Source organism: Lithobates pipiens, unplaced genomic scaffold (genome assembly GCF_037356315.1).
Source record: "Lithobates pipiens isolate NorthernLeopardFrog02 unplaced genomic scaffold, aLitPip1_a1.2 Scaffold_16, whole genome shotgun sequence".
NCBI lineage: Eukaryota > Metazoa > Chordata > Amphibia > Anura > Ranidae > Lithobates > Lithobates pipiens.
This window is the reverse complement of record NW_027507748.1, coordinates 609,693,871-609,715,409: the sequence shown is the minus strand read 5'-3', so window position 1 is coordinate 609,715,409 and position 21,539 is coordinate 609,693,871. Positions and strand designations below refer to the sequence as shown.

The 21,539-nt window shown below is 46.0% G+C and overlaps 1 protein-coding gene across 7 annotated transcripts in view; it reads right to left on the bottom strand.

The window, feature by feature from the left end:
• NUP58 (nucleoporin 58) overlaps positions 1–14,339 on the bottom strand; it is an 82,032-nt gene extending 67,693 nt beyond the window's left edge. For 3 of the 7 annotated variants that reach the window (XM_077484042.1, XM_077484043.1, XM_077484045.1), the window contains exons 1-4: positions 14,166–14,338; positions 5,650–5,774; positions 1,792–1,926; positions 326–442 (exon numbers count right to left, since the gene is read on the bottom strand). In XM_077484042.1, the coding sequence (XP_077340168.1) occupies positions 326–442; positions 1,792–1,926; positions 5,650–5,774; positions 14,166–14,269 (481 nt within the window). In that variant the 5' untranslated portion in view covers positions 14,270–14,338. Of the gene's footprint in view, positions 1–325; positions 443–1,791; positions 1,927–5,649; positions 5,775–14,165 lie in introns of all 7 variants that reach the window. The other 4 variants (XM_077484044.1, XM_077484046.1, XM_077484041.1 and 1 more) reach the window with 3 other exon arrangements.
• Positions 14,340–21,539: the final 7,200 nt, after the last annotated feature.

Below are 21,539 nucleotides of genomic sequence, written 5' to 3'. Positions count from 1 at the left end.
AGAGTAAACCCAAAAGCATTACTACTCAGGCAGAGCCAGTGTCAGTATTAGAGTTCAAAAGAAAATAAAAATTCACAATATGTCTCTCATATAAAATATGTATATAACAAATGCCAATGGTATTGCCACTGCTTTACAGGTAAAAAAAAAAAAAAAAAAAATAAAAAATAAACCCACACAGCTCATGTAACTTTAAAGATCCTGACACATTTTCATCTCTTAGGAAAAAAATAATAAATGTACATATTTCTGCAAAAAGTAAAGTGCATTTATTATTTTTTCCCACAGCAGCCTGGACAGGTAAAAAGCATAGTGTAATAGTTACCTGATGTGGCTGGATTGGTGTTTTGAAAAAGTGACCCAGAAAGACCGAGTGTCAGACCAGGGTTTGCTGTAGTTGTAGCTGTTGTACCACTGTTCAAATTCAACGAAAACCCCGTGCCTAAAAGAAAAGATCATTACTCAATCACAACAATCTCACACAAATCTGTCTACAATGGCAATTTGCTACACAGAATATGGCAACTAGTTAACGACTTTAAAAAATCTAAATTTTAAGGAAAGCAGATACCTTTAAATACATATGTATTAGTTACAGAATGGTGGAACTGTATGAAAATAAATCCAAGTTTCCTGGCTACAAGCGACAGTGTCGGTATTGTGTATTCACAAAAGTTATAACACGCACACGATCAATATTCAATAATGAGCTGCAATTTCTTTTAGTCCTTGCTATCACATTTTGATTCGTATTGTAAAATGCCAAACATGTAATGGAGTTGTTATGAACCACCATGTGGCAATAGTTTGGGGTAGCCCTTTACTGTTCCAGCATGACTGTGCCCTGTGCATATTGCCAGCTTCATAAAGACAAGGTTTGACAATTTTGCTGTAGAGGAACTTGACCTGAACAAAGACCTGTCCTCAACTTTACGGAAAAACTTTTTGAAGGACTGGGATGTTGATTGTGGGCCAGACACCTTCTTGTCCAACATTAGTACTTGGTCTCACTAATGCCCTTTTGGCTGAATGGGCTATAAATTCCCAAACACACTCTACAATCCATTGGACAGGCTTCCCAGAGAAGTGAAGGCTGTTTGTGTCTTTCTACTCAAATTTAATAGAACATGATGTACGCTTACTATGAGCTGTACTACATTCCATTAAGCCTGTGAAATCTTAATGTTTCTGCGACTTTCCATCAACTGAAAAAGGTCTAGCTGCTTTGTTAAAGCAGAACGTCACCCAAAATGAAAAACTCAGCTTTTTAACCTCCTTCCCTCCCTCCTCTATCACTTTCGGATACAATCTTTTTTTAAGCAATCCAAGCAGAAGTTTGCCTGCTTTCCTTTGCCTGCAGTATTCTGGGACATGTCACAGGTCCAAAGAGGCTGCGGGTCCATTCACAAGACACAGTCCGACACGTGCATGCGCAAAGGGAAGCCAGCTGTGATGCTTCAAGGAGTCATGGTCGGCTTGCCACACTAGACATAGTGAAGCCGGGAACCTGAAGACCAGTCAAGAACCCGCCTGGGTGAGGACAGCCCTGGATCCCTGTACAGGCGAGTGTCCTTTGATTATTAAAAGTCAGCAGATACAGTATTTGATATAGCTGGAGGGGGGAAGAGACTGAAGATCCTCTTTAATGTGGTTTCCGGCATCACTAAAATAGTGCAGGAAGGTTTGTTAATTCTCTCCAATGTGCTCATTAATGTTGATCAGGTCCAACAAAGGAGGTTCACAAGTACAATGCTCCAAAAAGCTAGAAGATTAAATAAAAATGTCACTTACCTGTTGCTGGGGTAGATGTCAATGAAGAGGGCAAGGAAAGGCCTGTGGATGAGGTAGTAGTGGTAGTCAGAGAGAAAGGTGTAGCTGATCCAGCAGGTTTGCCAAAATTTAAACTGAAGCCAGATGTTGCAGGAGCTGGAATAAAAAAAAATAAAAAAAATAAAAAATATAAAAAGTCTATGTGATTTCTAACATAAAAGAAACAAACAGGGAAAAGAACCCGCTCCAAGTGTCTGGGTCGCAAAAACAAAACAAAAAAAAAACCCTTCTCCTCCTCAGTGCTGAGTGCTGGCTCAGTGTGCAAAGTAGCATATAGAAAAGAATTCAATCCGGATGGCCGCACTCCAACAATGATTTCTATATTGGTTAAAAACCATAGAGCAAAAGATGAAAACCTCAGCCATCAACAGATTGCATATTGATTTAATCAGAGCTGAGCTTCCATGTGTAGTGAGTATCCACTAATTCACCAACTCTTCAATTATTCAAGCCCACCTTGTTTACTCTGTAAAAATTGTATTGGCATGTGCATATAAATTCCGGTCTATTGTCTAAAGAGTCAGGTATGAGTAAGCACCAGTAGTTATGGTGTGAAATATGTCAAAAGCTGTTGATTTCATCTTTTGTTGTATGTTTTTTTTTAACCAAAGAAATTGTTGGAGTGTGGCCATCAAATTCTTTTATATACAAAACAAACATTTTGGTATAAGCCAAAATGAAAACAACATCTGAATTCCTCACCTGCATACTTGTTCTGTACCAATTATGTAAAAAGCATTGAAGCCAGAGGGCTCAAGATAACTAGCTAGCATTTCCATCTCCTCGAAAAGGTCTGACAGTTAAAGTGGTTGTAAACCCTTACAACACACTTTGACCTACAGTTAAGCCTAGATTAAGGCTTATCTGTAGGTCCAAGAAATATCTCCTAAAACCTATACGGTTTGGGAGATATTTGCCCGAAGACCGGCACCGCTGTCTACGGCGCATGCGCCGTAGACATCGGCGCGCAGGCGAACTGAGCGCGGCATCATCAACGATGGAGATGCCGTGCGTGTCGGCTCCCGTGCGTATGCGCGGGAGTGACGCCATCGCGGCGGAGCTGCGAGACCCCACCGAGAAGATGGATGCGCTGGACTACAGGGGACAGCGGTGACTTCGCTGGCTCCTGTGTCAGGTAAGTGGCACATAATGGACTACTATGCGATGCATTGTAGTCCATTATGCTTTACCTTTGCAGGGAATGAAAGAGGAAGTAAACTCATCAGGGTTTACTTCCTCTTTAACCACTTCCCACCCGGCCAATGCATATATACGGCCGGGTGGGAGCTGTCTACTTCTGATAGGACGTTCAGGAACGTCCTTCAGAAGGAGCGGGATCGCCCGCGCAGCGGCGCGATCCCGATGTGCTCGTGTCACCCGGACACGGCACATCTCAGATCGGCAGGAGGGCTCTGTGATTGGCCCTCCTGATCACATGACGGCCATGTCAATCACGGCCGTCATGTGATGTAAACAAACAGCCGGTTGCTGGGCAATCGGCTCCTCCTCTCCTCACACAGAAGTCATTGCTGAGGAGAGGAGAGCAGCCGGCTGATGATCAGTGAGTATGAGCTGTTTTTTACAGCTTTTTACTCACTGATCGCCAGTATAGTGTAATACACACAACACACCACACAGTATAAACACAATGTCCCCACATATGTCCCCAAAACACACATGTCCCCAAAACATACATGTCCCCAAATAATAAAAACACATGTCCCCCACATATGTCCCACTAAAATCACATGTCCCAATGATTATCTGCACACATGTACGTGATCACCTGCACACATATGTACATGATCATTTGCGTACATATGTCCGTGATCACACAAACCAATTATTATACACTTAACGGATTTTTTTTACCAAAAACATGTAGCAGAATACATTTTGGCTTAAATTTATGACAAAATTTGATTTTATTGGATTTCTTTTCAAATAGAAAAAAGAAAATATTGTTTTTTTTCCAAATTTCCGCTTATATCGCAAAAAATAAAAAACATAGGCCGTGAATAAATACCACCAAAATAAAGCTCTATTTGTGCCAACAAAATGATAAAAATTTCATATACAGTGCGCGACAATTGCGCGGTCATGCTACAGTGTAGCATGACCGCGCAATTGTCATTGAAAGTGTGAGAGCGATGAAAGCTGAAAATTGGGCTGGGAAGGAAGGGGGCGAAAGTGCCCTGTATTGAAGTGGTTAAGAGCCCTTTTAATTTGTCCTATTCTTCTAAATACAACACTTGTTTCAGAATTTGTATCTATAACAATCCAAAATGTGGTAAACCATATTCTTATTAGAAAAAAAATTACATATAATAGTACAAAAATAAACAGCTTTTCAAAATGGATCAAAAATGGTTTAATCATCTAAAACACTAACATTTGTGTCAATAAAAAGCCACCTCCTTCAGCCGTCCAGCTTTGATCTCAGGAAAAAATGCCAGTGCCTGTGAAGTCCTCTCCCCACTCATCTGTTTTTACTAACCAGTCTTATGTCAAGGCTCTCTTCTAAGCTTTGCAGCCACATGCATTTAAACATGCAAGACTGACAGTAGAAAAAGACCATATGATCCACTGTGCTTCTTTCTATTCCAGCAATGAAACGATGCATGAACACCCATAAGTATTCCTCTGCTCTGCAGAGTGACAGGAATAGATGTAAGCCCTTACTGAACAACATTTTATTTGATAAAGCATCAGCTATCAAAATTTCCATTCAGTACGGCTCGTTTCCTGCAGCCTCCTAGGAGGCCACTTGCCATCTACATGGCAAGTTTCAGGGTGGGTTTTCCGAAGTTGGCACATGTCTGTGTAATGTATTCTGAAACAGCTACTTGTCTCCATTGAAAAGTCTGTGTGACTGTGAAACAAAGCAGGAGAACAAATTCAACTATAACTGGAAATGCTTGAACAAGGACTTCCATGGCAAAATCACCAAGTATTATAATAAAAAGCTGCAGATTTAATTGAAAAAAAAAAAAAAAAAAAAAAGTGTAGGACTTTGGAATGACATTAACATGTTAACACTCATGAAATTTTAGTAAAGGGATTTACATTTCAGTGAACAATTAGGCGAGCCTAAATCTTGCATATGCAAGCCTGCACATTTATGATAATTAAAGAGGAAGTAAAGGCAGGCAAAAAAAAAAACACACACCCTGTAGTGCAAAGGCATAATGAGCTAGCATGGATAGCATACTAGCTCATTATGAATAACTTACCTGAGATGCAAGCCCCTGAAGCGACACTTGTTGTTCTCCTCCATCTAACCCAGTGTAACTTCTGGGTATCACAGCTCCGGTGCGGTGACTGGCCGGAGCCGCGATGACCTCACTCCCGCGCATGCGCATGGGAGCCGCCACTAATGGCGAGATCGCCATTAGCAGCGGCATGCTCAGTGCGCCGCTGTCTACGGCGCATGCGCCGTAGACATCGGTGACAGTCTTTTGCAAATATCTCCTAAACTGTGTAGGTTTGGGAGATATTTGTTGCACCTACAGGGAAGCCTTAATCTAGGCTTACCTGTAGGTAAAAGTGGTCCCAGAGGGTTTACAACCACTTTAAGACTGAATCTTATTGCATTTATCTCATTGTGACTTGGTATATGAAAGTTTTGATAAAATTAACTTTTTCTGTAAAATGAGCTCTCTGTTCTGATGAATGATGTTCCTGGACCTTCCCAGTGCAGATGCCACACACTATTTGCCTTTGCAAGATTTCTCTAACATTTGATCCTTTGGTTAAATTCTCATGAAATTTAAATGAAAGTAAAAAAAAAAAAGCAGACAGGACATCAAATGCATATACCTGTATTCTGCAATCCCAAAGTGAATCCTGTGGTTGGTTTGGCTCCGAACATGGTGCCAGTTCCTGATGTAGATGATGTTGTTGCGGGGGTCGCAAAACTTCCAAAGGGTGTTGTACTAGTATTACTAAAGGAAACAAATTATACAAAAAATAAATAAAATCAGAAATCAAATGCACAATCAAGAGGGTTCCAAATACACGGCTCCTCACACCAGATTACTACATTTGGCTGTAGGGACCTCTGTTAAACTGTTAAAGTTGCAAAGACCCAATCTCAGCTAAGGTCCAGGCCTTCTACAAAATCAAAATTACAACAAACCAGTCATAAAATAAAATTTAGACTATCATTTTTGTCCTTCTGATAAGCAGCCTGTACAGTGCCTTGAAAAAATATTCATACCCCTTGAAAACCAAAAACAAATACATTTTATTGGGATTTTATGTGATAGACCAAAACACAAAGTGGCACATAATTGTAAAGTGGAAGGAAAATGATGCAACAATTTTTACAAATAAATATATGTGAGAAAAGTGTGGCGTGCATTTGTATTCAGTCAATATTTTGTAAAACATCCTTTAGCTGCAATTACAAGTCTTTTTGAGGATGTCTCTACCAGCTTTGCACATCTAGGAGAGTGAAAATTTTTGCTAATTCTTTACAAAATAGCTCAAGCTCTGTCAGATTGGATGGAAAATGTCTGAACAGCAATTTTCAAGTTTTGCCACAGATTCTCAGTTGGATTTAGGTCTGGACTTTGACTGGGCCATTCTAACACATAAATATGCTTTGATCTAAACCATTCCATTGTAGCTCTGGCTGTATTTTTATGGTTGTTGGTGGTTGTTAACCTATTTTATTCTTGTTATTTACCTGTAAAAGCTTTGCATGTGTAAACATCAAAAAACCCAGAGCCTACCTCTGGGAGCCACCATCTCAGATGTGATGTTAACTGCCTGAAGAGCTGTCACTCCAGTGACACTATAGCGTCATCATACATTGGCCCATGCAGTGAGAAGTATTTGCAATCGGCTCTCATTACTCCCCAGGGGAGCCGCTGTGCAGAGTGGCAGCAGATGCAGGCACCAGAACATGGTGCCTGTATATTCCCAGCCAAGACATCATTGAGATGACCAATGTGGGACAAGAGCTAGGTGCCCACTGAACACTAATTATAGGACACCATTTCAACTGATGTGATCAGACTTCACATTATTACTTCAACCGATGCCGGTAAATTTATCGGTTCCACCACAGTCTACCGACGCAGAGACACGCGTCACTCCCGCTGACCACCGTCACAGGGACATGTGAAGGGCTGAAACGATTAATCGATAAAATCAATAAAAAACGATAATGAAAATCGATGACGACAATTTTCATCATCGATTCGCTGGTCTGCACGCACCTTCCTCCCTCCGAGTGTTACACAATCCTCTGTGTACAAGCCCCTTTCTCAAAGCAGTGCTCATGTGACCGGACACGTCCCCCTCTCCTCCTCACGTCAGCGGGGTACTCTCAGCCCCACACACTTTGCTGCAGCGAGGGAACAGAAAGAGGAGAGAAGCAGCGGTGAGCGCCGAGCTGTGATAAGGTAGCGGCTGATTTTGGTATTTCTGGGAGGAATAGTGCCCCGTCCTTGGTGTTCCTGGGAGGGGGAGGAATAGTGCCCCGTCCTTGGTGTTCCTGGGAGGGGGAGGAATAGTGCCCCGTCCTTGGTGTTCCTGGGAGGGGGAGGAATAGTGCCCCGTCCTTGGTGTTCCTGGGAGGGGGAGGAATAGTGCCCCGTCCTTGGTGTTTCTGGGAGGGGGAGGAATAGTGCCCCGTCATTGGTGTTCCTGGGAGGGGGAGGAATAGTGCCCCGTCATTGGTGTTCCTGGGAGGGGGAGGAATAGTCCCCCAGTCATTGGTGTTCCTGGGGGGGGGGGGGGAGGAATAGTGCCCCGTCATTGGTGTTCCTGGGGGGGGGGGGAGAGGAATAGTGCCCCATCATTGGTGTTCCTGGGAGGGGGAGGAATAGTGCCCCATCATTGGTGTTCCTGGGAGGGGGAGGAATAGTACACCATCATCGGTGTTCGGAGGAAGAATAGTGCCCCATCATCGGTGTTCCGGGGGGGGGGGGCGGGTGTTGGAATAGTGCCCCACCATTGGTGTTCCTGGGGGGGGTTGGGGAATAGTGCCACATCAGTGTTCCGGGAGGGAGGAATAATGCCCCATCATTTGTGTTCCTGGGGGGGGGGGGGGGGGGAGAATAGTGCTCCATCATTTGTGTTCCTGGGGTGGGGAATAGTGCCCCATCATTGGTGTTCCTGGGGGGGAATAGTGCCCCATCATTGGTGTTCCTGGGGGGGGGGGAATAGTGCCCATCATCGGTGTTCGGGGGGAATAGTGCCCCATCATCGGTGTTCGGGGGGGGGGGGAATAGTGCCCCATCATCGGTGTTCGGGGGGGAGGAGGAATAGTGCCCCTTCATTATTGTTCATGGGGGGGGGATAGTGCGCCACCATTGGTGTTCCTGGGGGGGAAGAATGCCCCCTCATTGGTGTGCCTGGGGGGGGGCGGAGGAATAGTGCCCCACCATTGGTTTCCTGGGGGGGTTGGGGAATAGTGCCACATCATTAGTGTTCTGGGGGGGAGGGGGGAATAGTGCCCCATCATCGGTGTTCGGGGGGAGGAGGAATAGTGCCCCTTCATTATTGTTCATGGGGGGGGGGGGGGGATAGTGCGCCACCATTGGTGTTCGGGGGGGGAGGAGGAATAGTGCCCCTTCATTATTGTTCATGGGGGGGGATAGTGCGCCACCATTGGTGTTCCTGGGGGGGAAGAATGCCCCCTCATTGGTGTGCCTGGGGGGGGCGGAGGAATAGTGCCCCACCATTGGTGTTCCTGGGGGGGGGGGGAATAGTGCCACATCATTAGTGTTCGGGGGGGGGATAGTGCCCCATCATCGGTGTTCGGGGGGAGGAGGAATAGTGCCCCTTCATTATTGTTCATGGGGGGGGGGATAGTGCGCCACCATTGGTGTTCCTGGGGGGGGGGGGGCGGAGGAATAGTGCCCCATCATTGTGTTCCTGGAGGGGGGGGGGAATAGTGCCCCATCATTGGTGTTCCTGGAGGGGGGGGGGGGAATAGTGCCCCATCATTGGTGTTCCTGGAGGGGGGGGAATAGTGCCCCATCATTGGTGTTCCTGGAGGGGGGGGGAAATAGTGCCCCATCATTGGTGTTCCTGGAGGGGGGGGGAAATAGTGCCCCATCATTGGTGTTCCTGGAGGGGGGGGGAATAGTGCCCCATCATTGGTGTTCCTGGAGGGGGGGGGGAAATAGTGCCCCATCATTGGTGTTCCTGGAGGGAGGGGGAAATAGTGCCCCATCATTGGTGTTCCTGGAGGGAGGGGGAAATAGTGCCCCATCATTGGTGTTCCTGGAGGGGGGGATAATGCCCCATCATTGGTGTTCCTGGAGGGGGGATAATGCCCCATCATTGGTGTTCCTGGAGGGGGGATAATGCCCCATCATTGGTGTTCCTGGAGGGGGGATAATGCCCCATCATTGGTGTTCCTGGAGGGGGGATAATGCCCCATCATTGGTGTTCCTGGAGGGGGGGGGATAATGCCCCATCATTGGTGTTCCTGGAGGGGGGGGGATAATGCCCCATCATTGGTGTTCCTGGAGGGGGATAGTGTCCCATCATCTGTTTTCCTGGGGGAGTCATGACCCCATCATGACAGGATACCTGTATATGACCTGTGTAACACACAACAAAATTGCATATTGCTTTTTTTTTATTTTGTTTTTTTCCCCAGTTAATCGAAAATTTAATTGGCCAACTAATCGATTATGAAAATAATCATTAGTCGCAGCCCTAGATATGGGTCACTCCCGCTGACTATAACTAGGGCATTTTTTACTCCCATTCATGTAAGGGGAATTCCCCCCCCCCCCTTTTTTTTTACCGCTGTATGGGGCACTTTCTATAGGGATTAAAGGCAATATAAAAAAACTGTAAGCATTTAAAACACGCAACCCTTACATGGTTTTACCTGCTATTTTTTGCAAGTTGGTGACAGGGTCTCTTAAAGGAAGCACCCCTCCTCTGAACATGTGAAAAACTGTATGAACTGCAGCTTGTCTTTAGCTCCGCCATACAATATTCGCAGTTTAACCAATCAGTTTCCATCGTTGCCTGAACTTTGAAAGTGAACCTTCACTCCCAGGAAGCACTTCGGGTCATTTTAATCCTACGTCTTCGCAATCATAAAAGCTGTTTTTTAAAAAATGACATGTACCCCACTTCAGCAATTTCCTGGGATATCCATGTTAGATCATCAGTTCAAAAACAGTGGCTGGAGAAGGGTGGACCTGGTAGTATGTTATCAGGGGATGATTGCAAGAACCCCAAAGAAACAGCCAGCTCCTGATGAAGTCAAATAGAAAGATGGCAGTATATGGCCTGGTGTGTAGAACGGGATCGGCAGATCACTGGATTTGCTGGAGGTGCGAGTGTGCAATTTTAGCTCAACGTAGTGAGCAAGGCAGAAAGGCAAAAAGAATACCAAGATTAATGTTCCTCTTTAACATTGCATTATCTGTATCTTTGAGTACATATTGAATACCCAAGTGTATCTGTAGTACTTTCTTTTATTACTTTGACTCAAAAGGCCAGGATCCCAGCTGGAAAGATAATATTTAAGTGCAACATTCAATCCATGTCCAATTACAGACTTTCGAGAGTTGCTCATAGGCAGAATCTAGGAGCTGTAATTCATTCTGCACATTCAGGGGAGCAAACCTAGATGAAAAGGTCAATGTGTGCAAGACCTCACTGTGTAGCACTGGGGGCAATGGTTCATACCCCAACCATGACACTACCTGCCTGGAGTTTGCATGTTCTCCCTGAGACTGTGGGGGTTTCCTCCCACACTCCAAAGACATGCCGGTAGGTTCATTGGATCCGGGCTAAACTGCCCCTAGTAGGTGTATGTATGAATGTGAGCGCCTTAAAAGGACTGATGTGAATGTACAATATATATGTAAAGCAATGTGTAAATTGATGGCGCTATATATGTACCTGTAATAATAATTCAGGAGAGCCTTATTTTCAAATACAAAAGCAGAGTCCAAGGACATGAGGGCGTGATCTCAAACCAGCAACAAGAGAGTTTGTTATAAAAAATGCTAAAACTCTTATTTTACCAAAACAGAATTGTATGCTTGAATCAAACTCCTAGCTCAGGCACTGGTCAGTAAAAAAATTTTGCGCAACTCGAAGCTTCATGCTAACTCTCCCCCCCCCCCCCCCTCCAGTCTATAAATAATCATCTTTACTGGTGGCTCTAGGCCAGTCAGGTGACACTGCGGAGATCCTATTACCTCACACTCAGGCTAGGCAGCCCCCATTGATACCATCATGAGGGCATTGGTGATGGTCTCCACACTGGTGCATTATTGTGAAAGTGCTGTGGTGAGGCCATGGGGGTGGGGCCATGATACCCTGCACTTATAGTATGTGCTCAACCATCCCAGGTGTCATGCAACCAGAAAGACTGAGGATATGAGGATATCTTGTGGTGAAGAAGAGGTACTGCAGGAGACAGCTCAGCTTTGTCAACAAGTATTGAAGCCAGAGCTGACTTTTTTTTTTACATAAAAATTTTTAAGCGATTGTAAATCTTGAAATTAAAAAAACATACATGTCATACTTGCTTGCTCTGTGCAATGGGCTCTTATAGGGTCCCCACCAGCACTTCTGCCGCCCCCTCCCCCCCCCCCCCCCCATCAAGTGCCCCCACAGGAAGCCACTGCCCATGGGGGCTCGATTCCATGCCGGGCTGTTTACACCTATTCAGACACATAGCACGGCTGAGCCCTGCTTACAGATTTTGACTGACAGCAGCAAGAGCCAATGGCTTCCACTGTTCACGCCCATCAGAGTTGGGTGAGGGGAGAAGATCTCCTGCAGAGTGCACAGTGCTAGACCAAGATCAAGCCGCTATTAAAAGGTTTCTTTACCCTAATGCAGAGAATGCATTAAGGTTAAAAATCCTTTTACCTTTCCAATTACCTTAAATTAAAATGTGATTCTACTTTTACAGTCAGATTTGGGAAACCCTCACTACAGTATAGATTTGTTCCCATTCGCCTATTCATTTCTGACCTTTCTAGTAGTTCCTCTGTAGCAGGCCTTTAGGCAGACTGCAAATGACTCTGAACAAATTTAGGGTAAAAATGCTCCACTTCCTGCCCTAGCCCAAGCGCTATCTCCAGCTCAACTCCCCTCCCTCACTACACTTCCTGTTTTTACATGAGAAACTAAGGGCAAAGGAGTCAAAGGCTCCAACTGTCAAACTCCTGTGAGGAGGGAACATGCGTGTCTACAGACGAACACAGCCAAGCTTGAGCGCAAATATGCAGGTAGAAGATAACGCTGGCATGGGACTGCTATAAGAAGAGGGTGCTTTCTGTGCAAGATCGTTGCATGGACTAGGTAAAGTATATTTAAAAAATATAATTACAAACCAGTCAAGGGTATGCATCGCATACTAGCACATTATGTGAAACTTACCTTAGAACAAAGCCTTCCAGCGGCATGACTGACACTGCTAACAAGGCTTTCAATATTACCTGTCTTACTTCTGGGTTTGCGGACTCAGGCTGCATGAGTGGCCAGAGCCGTGATGACGTCACGCCACCATTTACGGCACAGGACTCTCAAGCAATGGCCCGGGTGGTGGTTACGTCAGAGTGCATGTGCCGTTGGTGTGACCAGCAGCATGTACTTTAAAATATCTCCTAACTGGTGTATGTTTAGGAAATATTTGCAGTATTTATAGGTAAGCCTCATTATAGGCTTACCTATAGGAACAAATTAAGCATGGGAGTTAACTCACACTTTAACCACTATACTGCAGCAGGTTGGCTCTATTGCGCGAATACCCGTAGCTGCAAGTCGGTTCGTGCAATAGATACAGTGAGCGTGCTCGCCCGCGGCCCTGATGCTTGTGACTGGAGGCCGCGATGTGCACCAGCCACTCGCGACCGCTCCACAGAGAGCCAGAACGGGGATCTGTCAATGTAAAACAGATCCGCATTCTGACAGAGTGATAGCCTATTCCTAGTGATCAGGAACACCGATCTCTCTCCTCCAGTCAGTCCCCCGCCCCCCCCCCCGTTAGAAACCTCCAAAGGAACACATGTAACCCCTTGATCGCCCCTAGTGTCAACCCATTCCCTGCCAGTGTCATTTATACAGCAATCAGTGCATTTTTTATAGCATTGATCGCTGTATAAATGTCACTGGTCCCAAAAGTGTCCGATTTGTCTGCTGCAAATGAAAAATAAAAATGCCATAACTCTATACCCCATTTTGTAGACACTATAACTTGAGCAAACCAATCAATATAAGCTTTTTGCGATTTTTTTTATTTACCAAAAACCCATGTAGAATACATATTGGCCTAAACTGAGGAAGAAATTTTATTTTTGGGATATTATAGCAAAAAAATATTTTTTCAAAATTGTCCCTTTTTTTTTTTTTGTTTATAGCGATAAAAAAAAAAATGCAGAGGTGGTCGAAGACCACCAAAAGAAAGCTCTATTTGTGGGGGAGAAAATAAAAAAGGGACATATATTTTGTTTGGGGACAGCGTTGCACAACCGCGCAATTGTCGGTTAAAGCGACGCAGTGTCATATCACAAAAAATTGCCTGGTTATTGAGGAGGTAAATGCTTCCAGTCCTCAAGTGGTTAAAGAGGAGCTCCAGGCTCCTTCAGAAAATGTTAAGTCAACAACCACAAATACCGTAGCTGCTGACTTTTAATATTAGGACACTTAGCTGTTCATTAAAGAGGAAGTAAACCCTGATGAGTTTACTTCCTCTTTCATTCCCTGCAAAGGTAAAGCATAATAGGCTACTATGCATCACATAGTAGTCCATTATGTGTCACTTACCTGACACAGGAGCCAGCGAAGTCACCGCTGTCCCCTGTAGTCCGGCGCATCCATCTTCTCGGTGGGGTCTCGCAGCTCCGCAGCTGTCATTCGGCGAAGCCGCGATGACATCACTTCCGCGCATGCGCAGCTCCGTCGTTGGAAATGCCACGCTCAGTGCGCATGCGCCGTAGACAGCGGTGCCTGTATTCAGGCAAATATCTCCTAAACCGTATAGGTTTAGGAGATATTTCTTGGACCTACAGGTAAGCCTCAATCCAGGCTTACCTGTAGGTTAAAGTGTGTTGTAAGGGTTTACAACCACTTTAATCCAGCAGTGTCCTTACAGAAGCGGATTTTTCAATTGGCTATCTGGTGGTGCTGCTGCAGCCACCACCACCACCACCACCACCTCCGCTAAGGGAATCCAGCAGTAAGGGCCTTTACGAGGAGGCCGGGACACAACAACAACAACAACTCATTGCCCTCCTGTCAGCTGACATCTCCTATAAAGCTTCCCTGGTGACAGGTTCTCTTCACAACGAGCGCTGTACGGCCTCCCCCCTTCCCCGCCTTCTCCTCCGCCTCACCTCGCAGCCGGATTTGTTCCGAAGGAAAATGGCGTGGCTGTCCCAGTGGCCGGGTTGAGAGTTGTGGTTGAAGAACCCCCGAACGAGAACCCGGTAGTAGCCATGATTTTTCTCCGTGCGTGAACAGCGCACCGGAAGCACCGAGACAAGCGCACTCTGATGACGTCAGTGCGCGCCGAGTCATGCTGTTGGCAGAAGATTGTGAAGTGGCGCTTAGGAGTGATTGTGGTTATGACTGAGAAAAACAGTACAGACAACGTGCGATTGTGCGCATGATTGATAAAGTTTCAGCATTGCTGTGTCATACACACGTGCTCCGTGTTTACATTGGGGCTCCCTGTGTCTCTATGTCCTGTACAAGTTACATTACTGTCTATAACACCAAGTGTACTCATATCCACTCCGGAAGAATTCACCCCCTTCCTGACCAGAGCACTTTTTCAGATTCGGCACTGCGTTACTTTAAAGCGGGATTGCACTGGGGAAAAAAATATTAAAAGCCAGCAACTGCAAATACTGCAACTGCTGACTTTTAATAAATGGACCCTCACCTGTCCCGGGGTCCAGCGATGCCGAGGCCGATCGATCGCTCGGCTCTCGGTTGCTTCCGTCACCATTCTAGGTGAGGGAATCAGGAAGTGAAGCATTGCGGCTTCACTTCCCGGTTCGCTGAGTCGCGCAGCCCAATAGGAATTGTCCGCGCTGTCTCTGGGACCCGTGCGTGTCCCAGCAGACAGCGCGCAGGGACAGGAAGATGCCCGGAAATGGGTGTAAATACCTGTCTTTGACAGGGATCTGCACCCCCCCCCCCCCTGAAAGGTGCCAATTGTGACACCGGAGGGGGGGAGGGTTCCAATCAGCGGAAGTTCCACTTTAGGGTGGAACCCCGCTTTAACTGACAATTGAGCGGTCGTGCGACGTGGCTCCCAAATAAAATTGACGTCCTTTTTTTTCCCACAAATTTTTTGATGGGATTTGATCACCTCTGCGTTTTTTATTTTTTGTGCTATAAACAAAAAAAAGCGACAATTTTGAAAAAAATGCTATTTTTTTACTTTTTGCTATAATAAATATCCCCAAAAATATATAATTTTTTTTTTCCATCAGTTTAGGCCGATACATATTTTTAGTAAACAAAAAAAAATTGCAATAAGCGTGTATTGATTGGTTTGTGCAAAAGTTCTAGTGTCTACAAAATAGGGGATCGTTTTATAGCATTTTTATTAATACTTTTGTAGCACTAACCCCCGAAGGAGCTGCTGGTTTGATTGGGCTTACTGTTACCTTCTTCTCGATTTGCGTCTAGGGGTTTCTCGTGGTAGATGGCCCAGTGACTTTAGAGACTGACAACAGATCCGCATAAAGGGATTTTTATTTGCAAAAAAAACTTAGACAATGAGCAGTCTCTGAAAATAGGATCAGAGGGTCAGGAAGGAAGTTCAGGTACTCTTTTAGTGTCAAAGTCAATAATGAAGGACTTGCTTACTTTGACTAATTCCAGAGAATAGCCATTCATAACTGGATGTTCACTCAAGTTGGATAGTCCCTCTCTCACAAGGCCTAGCGACCAACAAGGTGCTTTACTCAGGAACAAGTCTCTGCCACAGACGTTGTTATAGAACAGTGATGGCAAACCTTGGCACCCCAGATGTTTTGGAACTACATTTCCCATGATGCTCGGCTATACTGCAGAGTGCATGAGCATCATGGGAAATGTAGTTCCAAAACAGCTGGAGTGCCAAGGTTCGCCATCACTGTTATAGAACATTCAGGAAACGAAAACTTGTGGAACACTCGTGTGATACCTGAATCTTTCAGCCAGCTTGGCGATACCTACGAGACTGGATTCACTCAGGTACTTCAGCCCCTTCAGGCTCATGCTAAGAAACCAACCTGTACGTGGCCTTCTGAAGAGTCCTCCCCTGGATAGCTACGAAGTTACTGGGCCTCTCCAACTACCAGAGACGGCACCGGACCACCCGCCATAGCCTTCCTGGGGGCTGGTCAGGAGGACCAGGACCACGGAGTAAGAACATACTTCTGGACTGGAACCCCGAACCACGTGACATCCGCATCTTAAGTACCCTCTCCCAGAAAGCACAGCAAGAGTGACACTCCCACTGGGCGGGCTCCGAGAGATAGTAACCTTAAAGCACCCAACCAAACTGTGGTTCCATACCTGCCAGAAGAGACAGTGCCCCTTGTGGCCAGGCTGAACATCCTATAGTCCAGTCAGACTGATGCTAAGGTCCAAATTTAGAACAATTGTACCCAAACCAAACAGCAGCTCAAGTGTAACCTTAACTTTCAAAAATATAGCGCGTGCTCTTCAGGAGCCGGCGCTACAAATTTTTTTTTTTTACTAGTAATGGCAGCAATCAGTGATTTTTATCGTGACTGCGACATTATGGCAGACACCTCGGACAATTTCAACACATTTTTGGGACCATTGGTATTAAAGCGGTTGTATAGTCAATTTTATAACTTTTACCTACAGCTAAGCCTATAATAAGGCTTACCTGTAGGTAAAAAGAATATCTCCTAAACCTGTACGTTTTAGGAGATATTCCCCTTGCAATGAGCCGCTGACTTTAGCGGTGCATGCGCACAGGGGATTCACGGCTGAAAGCCCGGCAGATGCCGGGCTTTGCTGGAAAGAAGTCTCCCGTGCGCATGCGCAGGAGTGGCGACATTGCGGCTCCAGCCACTCACATCACTGGAGCCGTGATACCCGGAAGACATGCTGAGGCAACATGTCAGCTACCTCGGCGTGGACCAGGTGAGTTACCGACGCCTCGTTCTAAGGTAAGTATTTCATAATGAGCTAGTAGGCAGTGCATACTAGCTCATTATGCCTTTTGCCTTACAGGTGTAGAAAAAAATTTTTGGGGGTATATAACCGCTTTAATACAGCGACCAATGCTAAAATAATTGTATTGATTACTGTAAAAATGTCACTGGCAGTGAATGGGTTAACCACTAGGTGGCGCTGTAGGGGTTAAGTGTTTCCTAGGGAGTGATTCTAACTGTGGGCGGGGGGGGGGGGGGGCTGTGTGTGACATGTCACTCATCAGTGACAGTGAACTAGGCAGAACAGGGAGAGATGCTTGTTTACATTAGCATCTCCCCGTTCTTCCTCCCTGTGAGGCGATTGCGGGTATCCCTGCGGACATCAGGTCGGGACCCGCGATCACAGAGCTCCCGGCAGGCGCACACCAGCGAGCTGCCTTTTAAAAGGCAACGTACAGGTACATCAATCTGCCTGTATGTGCCCTTTTGCCACAGTATATCTGTGTGAGGCGGTCGGGAAGCGGATATTCATTGCACATAGGAAGGTAGGCCTCAATCTCAGCCATTCCTGAACAGCGCATGTCCTAGGAAAGTTTAGGCCCCTCTCACACAGACTGTCATTTTTTTCGGGTGGATTCAGACTGGAGCACACTATCGCTATACAGTGGGTATAGAAAAGAATTACCCTCCTTTAACCACGTCAGCCCTGAAAGAATTTACTCCCTTCCAGACCAGGCCATTTTTTGCGATACGGCACTGTGTCGCTTAACTGACAAATTACACGGTCATGCGACGTTGTACCCAAAAAAATAAATTGATGTCCCCCCCCCCCCCATATAGATTTTTTTGGTGGTATTTGATCACCTCTGTGTTTTTTTTGTTTTTTTTTTGCGCTATAAACAAAAAAGGAGCTACAATTATGAAAAAAACAAAAAATGTTTTTACTTTCTGCTATAAAACATTTCCAAAAAAAGTAAAAAACCTGATAAATTCATCAGTGTAGTGTGAATAGGGGAGTAACTGTTATTCCCTACATGTGCAAAGGCTCGTTGTGAGGTTAATACCTATGAAGTGAAAAATTGGTGATGAACCGCACGCCCTTAGGGCCAGTTCACACCACATGCAGTCCAGTGCGTTTTTCTGCATCAGAAACACATGGAAAGTAGGTTATATGGTTTTCAATGGCATACTTCACACCAGTGGAGGTCCATCTATTGGGAGTGCTGCCTCCCTAAGCAATTCTAAAAAGTAGAAGAAAAAAAAAGGTCACTGATTGCAAGCTGGGAAGCAGATTTTCCCATGTTTGGGGTGCAAGCGATGCGCCTGCAAACACTCCCACTCTTCACTTATTTGTCTAATACTCCAGTAACTCGTTCCGTATTGGCAGGGACCGGAGGATGCTGGGCGGTGATTTTTCCGGCACCGCTGCATCACTTCCGGTTTCCTGGCCATCACTCACTGCTGTTGGACGAGTGGAGTTGACTAGTGTGAGTGCGGTGGACTGGATTGAGCAGCGCCGGTGCCTATGGGTAAAGGTAAGTGCAGACACCACTGGCATCAGCTTTAGACATGGCTGCACTCCTCCCTGAGATCTTATCGCCTGCCCCTCCATTCCACACACACTGACACTTCCCTGCACAGCGCTGACAGTCTGACTGAATTCAATTTCTACTCTGACACTGTCCAGGACAGATGATTGCAATGCGGGGCTGGACTGGAGCCATCAGGGTGACATGCCTGCATTTGATGGACACAGTGGTGGCATTTGATGGGCACAGTGGCTGCAATAGATGGGTACAGTGGCTGAATTTGGTGGACACAGTGGCTGCATTTGATTGCACAGTGGCTGCATTTGATGGGCACAGTGGCTGAATTTGATGGGCACAGTCACTGAATTTGATGGGCAGAGTGGCTGCATTTGATGGGCACAGTGGCTGCATTTGATGACACAGTGGACTGGAGCCATCAGGGTGACATGCCTGCATTTGATGGGCACAGTGGCTGCAACTGGTGGGCACAGTGGCTGCAATAGATGGGCACAGTGGCTGCATTTGGTGGGCGCAGTCGCTGCAATTGATGGCACAGTGGACTGGAGCCATCAGGGTGACATGCCTGCATTTGATGGGCACAGTGGCTGCATTTGGTGGGCACAGTGGCTGCAATTGATGGGCACAGTGGCTGCAATTGATGGGCACAGTGGCTAATTGATGAGACAGTGGCAGCAATTGGTGGGCACAGTGGCTGAAATTGATGGACGCAGTGGCTGCAATTGATGGATGCAGTGGCTGCAATTGATGGGCACAGTGGCTGCAATTGATGGGCACAGTGGACTGGAGCCATCAGGGTGACATGCCTGCATTTGATGGGCACAGTGGCTGCAACTGGTGGGCACAGTGGCTGCAATAGATGGGCACAGTGGCTGCATTTGGTGGGCGCAGTCGCTGCAATTGATGGCACAGTGGACTGGAGCCATCAGGGTGACATGCCTGCATTTTATGGGCACAGTGGCTGCATTTGGTGGGCACAGTGGCTGCAATTGATGGGCACAGTGGCTAATTGATGAGACAGTGGCAGCAATTGGTGGGCACAGTGGCTGAAATTGATGGAGGCAGTGGCTGCAATTGATGGACGCAGTGGCTGCAATTGATGGGCACAGTGGCTGCAATTGATGGGCACAGTGGACTGGAGCCATCAGGGAGACATGCCTGTATTTGATGGGCACAGTGGTGGCATTTGATAGGCACAATGGCTGCCATTGGTGGGCACAGTGACTGCAATTGATGGCACCACAGTGGCTGCAATTGATGGGACCAGTGAGGCTGCAATTGAAAAAAATATTGAGCACCAGCCGCCACTGATTTACACCAGTGCTTGCAGTTCCAGTGCATTCCAGTTCCAGAGAAATAAAGTAGACCATGCTGCTTTTTATCCTGCACTGGACTGGAACGATGTAAAATGCATCAAAAATGCACTGGAACGCTCCGTAACACTCCAAAAATGCACTGGAACACACATGTCCTTATTTAAAGATAGGAAAAAAAGAGGCGCAAAAATGCACTGGACTTCACCGAAAACGCATCCAAAACACACATCCAGAACAGCATCTGGAACGCATCTGGGCTGCGTTTCTATGGTGTGAACTAGCCCTTAGGGCCGGTTCACACTGCTGCGGTGCGAATTTTGTGCGAATTTGATCTTATTGCGTTGCAAATTTTCGTTGCAAATTCTTTATGTGTTCTGGCGAATCTACTGCGATTCTATGGCAAATATTGTATTGAATTTGCATCACACACTGATCAAACTTGCACAGGACCCTTCTTGTTGTACGCAGCTTAGATTCGCAACACATTAATGTGAACGGCACCAATGCAAAACTATGTTATTTAAATGACTTGTGAATTTGAGCGATCGCAACGGCTCAAATTCACAGCAGTGTGAACCGGCCCTAAGTATATTATACAATTAAGTGCAATAATGTGAACAACCACTGGGTGTCCCCAGTGGGTGATAACAGTATTGCTATACAAATGTACTAAACAACTATAAAGTGCAAAATGAATGAGCATAGAAATGACCACCCAATATTCAGGTGGATACCAAAAATTGTGCAATGTCCAAAAAATAACTGCATAAATAAAGTCCAAAAATTCATCAAATGGTTCCAAAAGTGCAGTGATCTTGTGGATCCCAATAAACAAGTGACTGTAAATCATCCTCCACCAACACCAGTCACTCAATCTACTCACCAGATATACCCGACCCCATTACAGAAGTCATATACAGGATTAGGGTGCAAGATGTTCCCATGGCCCATCACAGTATCTGGGAATGGATCCTCCAATTGATCATCAAAAGAAGGGACACCCGCCAAATCCACAAGTACAAGTGAATTGTGAGGATTTAATTGGATTGAAGATCCTTTAACAGGCAGCAGTATATAACCATTGGAGGTGATGTGTCCATTCATGTGACTCCTGATGCCGTGCTGACGAAACGCATTGAATGTGGTTGAGCATGATACGTCACTTCTGCCCACGGTGGAGCACACACAGGGGGGTACCCCATGTCTACTTGTTCTTTTAACTTTGTACACTTGTTTACGTGTTTTTTAGCGCTTAATTTTAATAAAACAACAACATACTTCACCATGACCATACTTGCCAACAGTCCCGATTTTCCCGGGACATTCACGATTTGCAGCCCTTTGTCCCGGGTTTAGGCCGTCCCAGAAAGTTTCCCGAAAAATCTGTTTTGTCCCAGGCAGGGGCCAACCACGCTGGAGTGTCTGTTCCCCCCTAAAAAAAATCACTGCTCCGCTGTCACCCGGCCCTGCCCAGTTGCATCGCTATAGGAGGAGATTGCCACACCTAAATTATGCCTTGCCCACCCATGTGCCCCGCCACTAAGTTAGCATAGTTGCCATAGCTACTCCCTGTGCTGCTGGGTGGGTTTACAATCACAGGTCCCTAGATGAGCAGCGTAGCAATAGAATTGATAATCTAGGTGGGAAGGCGGAGCTACTGATCAGTTACTCTACCTCCTGCTTCTTTAGCCAATCAGTACACCTCTGTAACCCATCCTTTC